The 12,536-nt window shown below is 35.3% G+C and overlaps 1 protein-coding gene across 1 annotated transcript; it reads right to left on the bottom strand.

Annotated features, from left to right (window-relative positions):
• Nucleotides 1-1,784: 1,784 nt before the first annotated feature.
• Nucleotides 1,785-11,698, bottom strand: LOC149415829 (uncharacterized). Its single transcript, XM_089641731.1, has 5 exons — nt 11,621-11,698; nt 8,748-8,863; nt 7,792-7,935; nt 7,543-7,637; nt 1,785-1,814 (listed from the first exon to the last, which is right to left on the bottom strand). The coding sequence occupies exons 2-5, from the start codon at nt 8,812-8,814 to the stop codon at nt 1,785-1,787; spliced, it is 336 nt and encodes a 111-aa protein (XP_089497857.1). The 5' UTR covers nt 8,815-8,863; nt 11,621-11,698.
• Between the last annotated feature and the right edge of the window lie 838 nt (nt 11,699-12,536).

Raw genomic sequence — 12,536 nt, 5'->3', positions numbered from 1 at the left:
ATGCTTTTACATAGATTTCGTTGAACGAAAAGTCGAGAAAACTGTCTGTAATTTCAACTCATATTGGTTTGTTTGCGTATAAGGTGTTACCTTTCGGACTATCAACAAGTCCGGCTATTTTTATGCAGATCTTTCATGTGTGGTTTTAAAAATGTTCGTGTATTTCTAGACGATATTTTCGGTAACTCGAAAGAGGAATTAAATTCTGTTTGCGAAACGGTACTAAAAAATTAAATGATTGTGGTTTGACCGTTAATGAACGTAAATGTTATTTTTATCAAACGGAAATTGAATATTTAGGCTTTAGAATTTCTCAGGAAGGAATTATTCCGTTGGATGACAAAATCAAGGCGATTAAGCATTTAGCCCTGCCGAGAAATGTCTCGGAACTACGAAGTCTATTAGGGGCAATATCATACTATAGAATGTTCATACGGAATATCTCAGATATTTTGTCACCTCTCTACAGTTTGTTAAAGAAAGGAACCGAGTTCATATGGTCGGAGGAATATAATATTGCTTTTAATTTAGTGAAAGAACATTTAGTGTCAGATAACATTTTAGTACATTTTAATCCTAGTTTACCTATCAAACTTATTTCTGACGTCAGCAATATAGGTATTTCAGCTATGCTGTGTCATGTATATGAGAACGGGATAGAACGCCCTATTGCTTTTGCTAGTAGGACACTATCGGATACGGAGCGAAAGTATTCGATATTAGACAAAGAAGCGTGTGCCATCATATTTGGTTTAAAGAGATTTTTCCAATTCCTATATGGAAAGAAATTTATTTTGTCATGCGACAATAAATCGTTGGTACATATTTTAGATACTAACAAGCAAGTACCTGTTTTGGCGGCTAACCGTTTGCAACGTTATGCGTTGATTTTACAGACATTTGATTATACTATTGAGTAAATTAGTTCGGGCGATAACAAAGCCGATTTTCTATCAAGATTGCCAATGCAGGGTTATTATTATTTTTTTAGTTTTAATTAGTGATTTAAATATTGAATGTATAGAATCTGATCATTTAAATACTATATCTACAGAAATGGAAATAAATGCGGAAGCCATAAAGATAAGTTCGGTAAAGGATATAATTATTTCAAGTATTATAAATTATTTAAATACAGAATGGCCAGAAAAGAAAAATTTAAATGCTGATTTATTAAAATTTTGATTAATGAGAGATAAATTGTCGGTTCATAATGCGTGTTTGTTTTATAATAACAAGCTAGTGATTCCAGTGGAATTGAAGGAATCAGTTTTGAAATTTATTCATCAGTCGCATTTAGGTACTTATAGTAAAATCGAAATGTTTGGCGAGAAATTACTGTTTCTGGTTCTTCGCCTTTTTTAAAAATAGGCGAAAGGAAGCTGAATTTTCATTTAGTAGGAAAACATCCTGTTCGTAAAGACCGATTAACAGCAAATATAAAGGATACGCCAGATTGGTAGCACAATTATTCAAAAATACAGGAGGTATTGTATGGTATCTGGTCCACCACTTTTGCTTTGATCTAGTAATTTTAGTTCAGTCAATATATCATTATATTCTATGTAGATAAAAGATAAATTAAGATTATGATCAGTAGTAAAATTTGATACTGTACTAGCAGAAACTGGTGTCTCACATTCATAAACGCTTTTAAAAAAATCAGCAAAAAGGTTAGCAATACTTTGAGTGTCTAGTGATTATATGTAAAAAACAAAAAATTACAGAAATTTAGATTTATTTATTTATTATTTTTATTTATACATATTCGGGCCAGCAGATCTTCAACCTGTTGACTTTGGGAAATCCGGAACCTTGAACACAAATCACAATAAAATATTTACACAAAATTAAAAAAACATTGTTTCTAAAATAAAATTTAGTGCAAGCGATTTGGACACTGACCTTTATACAGTTTTTTTATACATAAGGCTTAAAATCACTTTCAAAACTAAAGGCAAACACATAACTATCCTATTAGTTGTTAACCCTTAACTAGGCAAGGATATCAAAAATGAAATTTTAAAAGTTAAACCGTGTTATTAGGATTCTGGGTCTAAAACAGTTCTTGAAAAAAATAGAAATAAAATAAATAGGTTATTTAAATTTTCAGTAATATCAGAGTTCAAAAGGTAACTACGGTGAACAACGCTAAATGCGGTTGTTAAAGTTAGATTTGAATGAAAAATTGCAGCCAATAAGTAATTATCTGTATTAACTTCTAATAAGTTTCTGTTTTGTAGGGAGAAAAATACTTACATTTTAATGTATCTGAGAGGAAAATCGTCAAATCATTCGAATCAATGGAACTTTTTTCTGTCTGCCCAGGTAGTACATTCTCTGGCGGTTGAAGTGCCTAGGAGATGTGTTAACCAAATAATTCTTGTAGGTACAAGGTGCGATCTCCACAGGGTAAACAGAAAAGGAAATGTTCTAGAACGCACTAGTAGCTGCTGCTACAGTTCAACAGTTTTGACAGTGAATTTAGAAGTGTAAAAATATTATTTGAAAATAATTAAATACATTACTGTACACATATTCATATATATTTTTATATTCGTGTTAGTAGTATGACATAATTATCTTTTTTACACATACATTTACATTTAAGTTACACGTACATTTAAGATTTAAAAAAAATCAAATCTTTTCCAATGCGATTCAGAACAAATTCAACGTAATCGCAAGGTTATAAATATTGTGACCATTATAAAATTATATTAAATTTATATACTGGTAACTCTCTGGTGAAACATATCAGATCTAATACTAGAATTTATTCTGTAAATAGTTTTCGTGAAGGTGAATGTTAACCTTTCCCTTACTGTGCTAAAAAAATACACGCGTTCCGGTGCTGTGTAGTCAATGCACATCTCAAAATAAGCTATTTAATATCGGAAAAGTATGAATATTCATAGCTAATCGATTATTTTTATTATATTTTATATCAAAATTGATAATAATTGTAATTTAATTGCTGAAAACATGAAAAAACCATCGGCGGATGCTAAAGAAACGTGCGAGAGGTCCACATCTAACGACGGTTCGCGGCCAACTGGCTAGCGGCGCGGCTGGCGGCTGGCACAAACACAGCTGTGTGGTCGGTAGGTATCGATGGTCTAAATCAAAAACTACAACTGCAGAAGTGTGGATGTCTCATGTTCCCGCATAGCGAATTAAAGCGGGACATCAATAGCGTGTCATTTCCTCGCACACTCATCGAGTATTTAGTATCACACGGTTGATTGTATTGGTGTATTTGTTCCCGATTTTTAACAAAAAACTCTGATTTCTAATTAAATTTGAAAACTATGTAATATATTATTTTTTTAATTCAGTGTATAAATGTATAACGGAGGAATACCTAAAATCTGGACCCAGAATTTATTATATTTATACAGTTATTAAAGTTATTAGAAGCAATGTGTAGTAAATACACACCACAGATAAGGAAAGGTTAACACAAGGAACAAGAAAAGTGTCCAGTCAAAGAGTCTTTTCGAGAAAATGCATAATTCCATACGAAAAAAATAGTGAGTGCGCACGCGTTTTTTTCAATCTCTCGTCAGCCAGAAAACGGGAAAGTTTTTTTTCAGCTGTCAGTCAGTTTTTTCTATTCAAGGAACATAAAGGATAACTTGCATAGTTGCACTCGGAACCAGAAAAAGGGGTTTTTTCTCCAATCTGAGTGAGCATGTGTTCCAACAAATGTCCTATATGGGGGGTGAGGTGGCCTTTCCTAGAATCTGAATATGTGCACTTGGAAAGTAAAAAAGGTTTGTCGCCACTGTGAGTCAGCATGTGGCTTTTAAGATGTGCGTTTTGAGAATATGCATAGATAAACAAGAAAAAGTTTTCTCCGTAGTGACTCAACGTGCGCATCAGATTGCCTTTACAATAACATAAATATGTGCACTCTGGAACATAAAACAGGTTTTTCGCCACTGTGAGTCAATATGTGGGTATTAAGATGGGCATTTTGATAAAATTAATTGATTCACGGGGGTTGAAAAAGGTTTTTTTCCACCGTGAGTTAGCATGTTGCACTTCAGAAAACATGTATAATTGCACACGGAATATAAAAGAGGTTTTCCTACGATGTGAGAGAGCATATTGCTCTTGAGTTGGCTATTTTGATAACATGCATAGTTGCATACGGAACACGAAAAAGAGTTTTATCCACTGTGAGTCAGCATGTGGAACTTTAGTTGACCCTTACGATAGCACGCATAGTTGCACAGGGAACATGAAAAAGGTTTTTCTCCACTGTGAGTCAGCGTGTGTGCCTTCAGGTTACCCTGGTAATAACTTGTATAATCGCACTCCAAACATGGAAGAGGTTTTTCTCCACTGTGAATCAGCATGTGCCTCTTTAGCTGACCCTTTTTACAACACGCATATTTGCACACGGAACAAGAAAAAAGGTTTTTCTCCACTGTGAATCAGCATGTGGCTCTTTAAAAGACCCTTATGATTACATGCATAGGGCACACGGAACATGAAAAAGGTTTTTTTCCACTGTGAGTGAGCACGTGGCTCCTAAAATAACCCTTTTGAAAACACGCATAGTTGCACACAAAACATGAAAAAGGTTTTTCTCCACTGTGAGTGAGCATGTGGCCCGTTAGGTCGCTCTTTCGATAACATGCATAGTTGCACACGGAACATGAAAAAGGTTTTTCTCCACTGTGAGTCAGCATGTGGCTCTTTAAAAGACCCTTATGAATACATGCATAGTTGCACAAGGAACATGAAAAAGGTTTTTCTCCACTGTGATTCAGCATGTGCCTCTTCAACTGACCCTTTCGACCACACGCATAGTTGCACACGGAACATGAAAAAGGATTTGCTCCACTGTGAGTGAGCATGTGGCTCCTTAAATTACCCTTTTGAAAACACGCATAGTTGCACACGAAACATGAAAAGGGTTTTTCTCCACTGTGATCCGGATTTGCCTCTTCAGCTGACCCTTTTGACAACACGCATAGTTGCACTCTAAACATGAAAACGGTTTTTCTCCACTGTGAATCAGCATGTGCCTCTTTAGCTGACCCTTTCGATAGCACGCATAGTTGCACACGGAACACGAAAAAGGTTTTTCTCCACTGTGAGTCAGCATGTGGCTCGTTAGGTCACTCTTTCGACAACTTGCATAGTTGCACACGGAACATGAAAAAGGTATTTTTCCACTGTGAGTCAGCATGTGCCTCTTCAGCTGACTCTTTTGACGACACGCATAGTTGCACACGGAACATGAAAATGGTTTTTCTACACTGTGAGTCAGCATGTGGCTCTCTAAAAAACTCTTATGATTACATAAATAGTGTCACACGGAACATGAAAAAGGTTTTTCTCCACTGTGAGTGAGAATGTGCCTCTTCAACTGACCCTTTCGACCACACGCATAGTTGCACACGGAACATGAAAAAGGTTTTTCTCCACTGTGATTCAGCATGTGCCTCTTCAACTGACCCTTTCGACCACAGGCATAGTTGCACACGGAACATGAAAAAGGTTTTTCTCCACTGTGAGTGAGCATGTGGCTCCTTAAATTACCCTTTTGACAACACGCATAGTTGCACACAGAACATGAAAAAGGTTTTTCTCCACTGTGAGTGAGCATGTGGCTCGTTAGGTCGCTCTTTCGATAACATGCATAGTTGCACACGGAACATGAAAAAGGTTTTTCTCCACTGTGAGTCAGCATGTGGCTCTTTAAAAGACCCTTATGAATACATGCATAGTTGCACAAGGAACATGAAAAAGGTTTTTCTCCACTGTGATTCAGCATGTGCCTCTTCATCTGACCCTTTCGACCACACGCATAGTTGCACACGGAACATGAAAAAGGTTTTTCTCCACTGTGAGTGAGCATGTGGCCCGTTAGGTCGCTCTTTCGATAACATGCATAGTTGCACACGGAACATGAAAAAGGTTTTTCTCCACTGTGAGTCAGCATGTGGCTCTTTAAAAGACCCTTATGAATACATGCATAGTTGCACAAGGAACATGAAAAAGGTTTTTCTCCACTGTGATTCAGCATGTGCCTCTTCAACTGACCCTTTCGACCACACGCATAGTTGCACACGGAACATGAAAAAGGATTTGCTCCACTGTGAGTGAGCATGTGGCTCCTTAAATTACCCTTTTGAAAACACGCATAGTTGCACACGAAACATGAAAAGGGTTTTTCTCCACTGTGATCCGGATTTGCCTCTTCAGCTGACCCTTTTGACAACACGCATAGTTGCACTCTAAACATGAAAACGGTTTTTCTCCACTGTGAATCAGCATGTGCCTCTTTAGCTGACCCTTTCGATAGCACGCATAGTTGCACACGGAACACGAAAAAGGTTTTTCTCCACTGTGAGTCAGCATGTGGCTCGTTAGGTCACTCTTTCGACAACTTGCATAGTTGCACACGGAACATGAAAAAGGTATTTTTCCACTGTGAGTCAGCATGTGCCTCTTCAGCTGACTCTTTTGACGACACGCATAGTTGCACACGGAACATGAAAATGGTTTTTCTACACTGTGAGTCAGCATGTGGCTCTCTAAAAAACTCTTATGATTACATAAATAGTGTCACACGGAACATGAAAAAGGTTTTTCTCCACTGTGAGTGAGAATGTGCCTCTTCAACTGACCCTTTCGACCACACGCATAGTTGCACACGGAACATGAAAAAGGTTTTTCTCCACTGTGATTCAGCATGTGCCTCTTCAACTGACCCTTTCGACCACAGGCATAGTTGCACACGGAACATGAAAAAGGTTTTTCTCCACTGTGAGTGAGCATGTGGCTCCTTAAATTACCCTTTTGACAACACGCATAGTTGCACACAGAACATGAAAAAGGTTTTTCTCCACTGTGAGTGAGCATGTGGCTCGTTAGGTCGCTCTTTCGATAACATGCATAGTTGCACACGGAACATGAAAAAGGTTTTTCTCCACTGTGAGTCAGCATGTGGCTCTTTAAAAGACCCTTATGAATACATGCATAGTTGCACAAGGAACATGAAAAAGGTTTTTCTCCACTGTGATTCAGCATGTGCCTCTTCATCTGACCCTTTCGACCACACGCATAGTTGCACACGGAACATGAAAAAGGTTTTTCTCCACTGTGAGTGAGCATGTGGCTCGTTAGGTCGCTCTTTCGATAACATGCATAGTTGCACAAGGAACATGAAAAAGGTTTTTCTCCACTGTGAGTGAGCATGTGGCTCCTTAAATTACCCTTTTGACAACACGCATAGTTGCACTCGGATCATGAAAAAGGTTTTTCTCCACTGTGAGTCAGCATGTGGCTCTTTAAAAGACCCTTATGAATACATGCATAGTTGCACAAGGAACATGAAAAAGGTTTTTCTCCACTGTGATTCAGCATGTGCCTCTTCAACTGACCCTTTCGACCACACGCATAGTTGCACACGGAACATGAAAAAGGTTTTTTTCCACCATGAGTCAGCATGTGGCCCGTTAGGCGGCTCTTTTCATAACATGCATAGTTGCACACGGAACATGAAAAAGTTTTTTCTCTAACATGGGTGCGGACGTTTATTGCAAAATTTGACTTAGGAGAGGAGTAGTTGTGATGGGGAGGAGTGAATCCCTTTTCCACAAAATGCGTCTGAAGATCTGTCGACAAATTTGAAAAATAACATGGGTGAAAAAGACTCAGTTAAACTTATTTCCTAAACTTAGAGTAAATAAGCGAAGTAAGTTCGTAGAAAGGTTAAAAAAAATAGGAGAGTCCGAGTCGTTTAAGTTTACAGTGAAAAATTGGTTTTACCTGCTTCCTTGTTAATTCTTCCAAAGCGTTCTAAGCATTCCTCTTTAACATCCGGCAGGTCTATGTCAATTTTCATATAAGTAAGCCCCAACTGTCGGGGTAAGAGATCCGCGTTTATGGTAGCTGTCTCCACATGTATGCTTCCTGGAATAAAAAAGGACAATAAATATAATGAATCTTTGCATGGCCAGCCCTGAACCAAACGGCGCCTGGCGCGAGTTTAATATTGACTGCCCTAACAGTCTAAATTAGTACACGCCGAGGCAGTATATCACTTCAATCATTAAAATGATGATTTGTGTTTTTTTGTAGAGCGGTATTTATCAAAAATAATATCAAGGGCGATGTGTTAGGTTAAGTATTCGACGCCCGGAGTGAAATGCACTAATTGCGCCCACATAGTGCCAGCGCTGTATCTTCGTCAAATTGTTATAAACGAGAATTTTTTTTAATTGAAAAATTGCATTTTTATGTCCGCTTCAGGGACCGATTCTTCAAGAAGGAAAAACCTTTCTCTAGAGCACCTGTAGTAGAGAGTTTGGTAGTTTTCGGTCAAAGATATAATGTTTTTCCAATCAATATTTATTTATTTTTAACGTATAATACGTGTAATTCACATCATATCCCGGTGTAAATCGAGGAACCGACATCTTATTGTGAATAATATAATAAAGTTTAATGAGTGCTGTATTTTTGTATTTTCCGACAAGGACGCTGAGTAAGGTAAATACCCAATAAACCTCATATTTTATAAGAGAGGATGTTGTGCACAAGTGTGTATCCTGTTTGCATGACATTTCTAAAGAGACATTGATTCCGGACATCCGAATTTTTAGTTCTATATTTTACACGTATGCAATGCAACAAACTGGCTGTCTGAGTTTTCTACGCATATTGCGAGCATTCCTTCGTTACAGCTGGGTGGTCGAAATCTAAATCTGAAAATGCAATTTCACCTCCATCTTCTTCCTGGAGCCCTGGTTCCGTCTTGATGGATATAGTAGCTGGCTTCAGTAGATCCATGATCTGCTTTGGTAGAGTTTGGTTACTGGTTTAACCCCAAAAAATATATCTGAAACAGAACATTGTTAAAATAAAATAAAATAATAAAATTAAAAATTTAAATTAAAACAAATTCCTTCTTACGTATCCTTAAAAATTGAATATAACAACCTGCAAATCCTGATACGGGAGAATTATCTTGGGCTGTGCAATGATAAACACTTAACTTTTAATAAAATAAAATAAAATATTTTTTTGTTTTAAAACCACGATATTTATTAATTTAAGAACCGACCGGTTTCGCTTTACTTAAGCATCATCAGGGTACAAATTAATACTAAACAAGAAGTACATAATGTGTGTATATATATAACAAAATATAGAGAGAAAATTTTATCTAGTACCTCACATCTTATAAAAAATGTCTTGTACTGGAAAAGATACGTTGATGATGTTTTGTGTATATGGACAGGGACTAAGCGTCAACTGAATTCCTTCCTCAATCTTATAAACTCTTTTCATAATAAGATTAAATTCACATTAGAAATAGGCATAAATTCAACCTTAAATTTTTTAGACCTTACCTTATCGATCGTTAATAACAGAATTAATTTTAACATTTTTCGTAAACCCTCCTATACTGACGTTGTCATACACAGCACCTCCAATCACCCTATTTCACATAGGCACTCCGCATTCCATTCAATGGTCCATCGTTTAGTCACAATTTCAATGTCCGATAGTAATTTTGATAGTGAACTAAAACTAATTAAAAACATAGCAGTAAATAATGGCTATGAATCAAATTTTATAGATTTAATCTTAAATAAAAAGCTAAAATAAATCGCCATTAATCGCTTCCTCTTTGCTAGTCCTTGTCCTCAAATCAATGATAATAATATTAATTATCAATGGCGGCGAATTTTATTTATTAATCACTTTTCTACCTTAAGTGTAAAAAACCTTCCTTCTGAAGTCAAACCGGCCTTTTATACCAATAACAATATAGGTAAATTTCTAATTAATTCTAAAGATAAGGACGATAAATTAAGTCATTCGGGGATTTATAAATTAAATTGCAATAATTGTTCGGCTTTCTATATCGGTAAGACATCACGTAATGTTAATATTAGGATAAAGGAGCATCTTCGTTGCCTCAATAATAATGGGTTTTCCGAATTCGCAAATCATTTGATCGATAAAGATCATACATTCTGTCATAGCACCGGTGCTAACATCTTACATAAAAACGGGCATGGTAGCAGACTAAACAACTTAGAGGCACTTGAAATTAAAAAAGCTGTAAAAACCAAAAGTGAGATACTTAATAATCAATTAGACATATCAAGTAGTCCAATATTAGGTCTGTTTCCAATAAACCCATAAAAAAATCCCAGTTCTCCTTACCTCCTTACCACCATGCCAGTTGATGCTTTGTTTCTCCCGATTTATTGATATAACCCATTAGTCTACATAATTATCTAGCGGTTTTTCCATTACTTGTGCACTTATGTTAATGTATTTTATGACCGTCTTTGTGTTGCTTATATTTGTATCATGTTGTCTCCCTCTATATTTTGTTATATATATACACACATTATGTACTTCTTGTTTAGTATTAATTTGTACCCTGATGATGCTTAAGTAAAGCGAAACCGGTCGGTTCTTAAATTAATAAATATCGTGGTTTTAAAACAAAAAAAAAATATTTTATTTTATTTTATTAAATATGTCAAACCACAAAGTGATTGCTTTCTACAATAATACTTAACTTTTAAACAGCTTATTCAAGATATTAAAGATAAAATCACCCCTTTAATTAGCGTATTTAGCCGGATATCATATCTGTTACCAAATAAAATTAAAAAAGGTCTATATTACAGCCTCGTAAATTCAAATTTAAACTACTTGATTGAAATCTGGTTAAATGCATATGAAACATATATAAATGAACTACACGTAAAACAAAACAAAATAATCAAAAAGCTATTTCACTTCAAACTAGAACATCAACAGAAATATTATGTATGAAAACAAAACTATTTACATTAAGAAACTTTTTATGAATATAATACATGTCTCCTTATATGAAAAATAAATAATAAACTCATACATCCAAATACAGAAATCGTTAAAACGTACCAAGTACACACACACTTTACACGGCAACAAGAAAAAATACATTTAAACACCATACATACTCATTACGGCAAGCAATCCATTGGTTACGAGGGGAGCAACATACATAATTGCCTCCCAGACGAAATTAAAAATGAAAAAAGTGTAGGTAAATTTTAAAAAAAAGTTGTTCAGTTTTATGATCAATCAACAAAACAATGATCGTGAATAAAATCGTTCTGTAATATATTAATGTGTAATGTATTAGTTTTTTCTAGTTAAATAAGTGAAAATGAAATTTTCTTTTATCTAGAATAAAAAAAACATAAAAAAAAATAAAAAATAAAATGTGGTTTCGCTTGGAATATCCTGTCAAAATAACGTAGTCGTAGCCAAAATACATTTGAAAACCTTGAAGATATGACAACGGTTAATAGAAACGTTGTTTATCGTGGGAAAACTATATATATATATATATATATTTACAATGTTCACCGCCATTCCGCTTTTAACAAAATATCTGTTAACGATATGGTTTTTTTGTGTTCATTGTAATAAATGCCTTCTAAATACTAATCTAATAATAGGTAGACGTCAAATTGACAGTTTAAACATTCTACTGTGACAAAACGCCCAATGATTCCCTAACTAAACTGGAATAACGGCAGCTACCAAATAAATAGCGATGAATATAAGTATGAGTACTTACTTTACCAATAACCATCACAGGCGTGGGATAGTAAGTTTAACAGGAAGAAACGGAGAAGAAAGCACTTGTTAGCACTTGTCAAAAATATTTAAGAATTATGCATAGACAAGAATGAAGTCATAGACAATTATTGTTATTTTAATGGCGACCAGATAACTAAAAAAAAAAATCATTTTTATCGTGTGACCGTTGAACACATACATATTGTTTACATACATATTCATCATATGAAAATTAATCACGGTAATTAATAAGAATGGTTATTATTAAGAACGATCTTAACTAAGAATAATGATTTTAGAAAATTTCATATTCAGCACAATTTGCTAGTCATTCCACGCGAGTGATACCAACTAACAATATATAGGCGGAAAACAAGTTTAGCTATTATGTGTTTCAAAATTAGGAACAATTTTATCGATAGCCCATTCCTCTTGGGATGCTATGATCTATATGTACCAGACCACCACAGCCGATGTCGATACCATGACCTATTCAAAGTACCAAAAGGCAAAACCAACGTTTTGGCAAAGCATAGCATGACGTGGAGAGGTGTGCTGTTAAACGAACTTGCAAAGAATTTGGATGTAAGTGACTGTTCTCTGAATGACTTAAAACAATTATTGAATAGTCACCTAGCTAAATACTGACATATATAAAATTGTACTGTAATTGGACAAAATATTCTGTTGTGCAATAAAAAAAAATATGCCAAACAACACTAAACCAACTGTCACCTTCTTTATGGTCACGTCCGACTAAAGCCTTTTCCCCAAAATATGTTCTTCAATCAATTCATTTTCTAATTTTTTTATTAAAATGCTTAATTGGGACGATTCGATATTTTTGGCGCGATATAGGGGTATTTCAACATTTTTCACTTCAAATTCAAGATGTTATTACAACTGTATTTAGA

This window comes from Hesperophylax consimilis, chromosome 17 (genome assembly GCF_061612785.1).
Source record: "Hesperophylax consimilis isolate HC1 chromosome 17, BYU_Hcon_1.0, whole genome shotgun sequence".
Taxonomy (NCBI): Eukaryota; Metazoa; Arthropoda; class Insecta; order Trichoptera; family Limnephilidae; genus Hesperophylax; species Hesperophylax consimilis.
The sequence above is the reverse complement of the archived record's forward strand: the minus strand, read 5'-3'. Positions and strand labels throughout refer to the sequence as shown.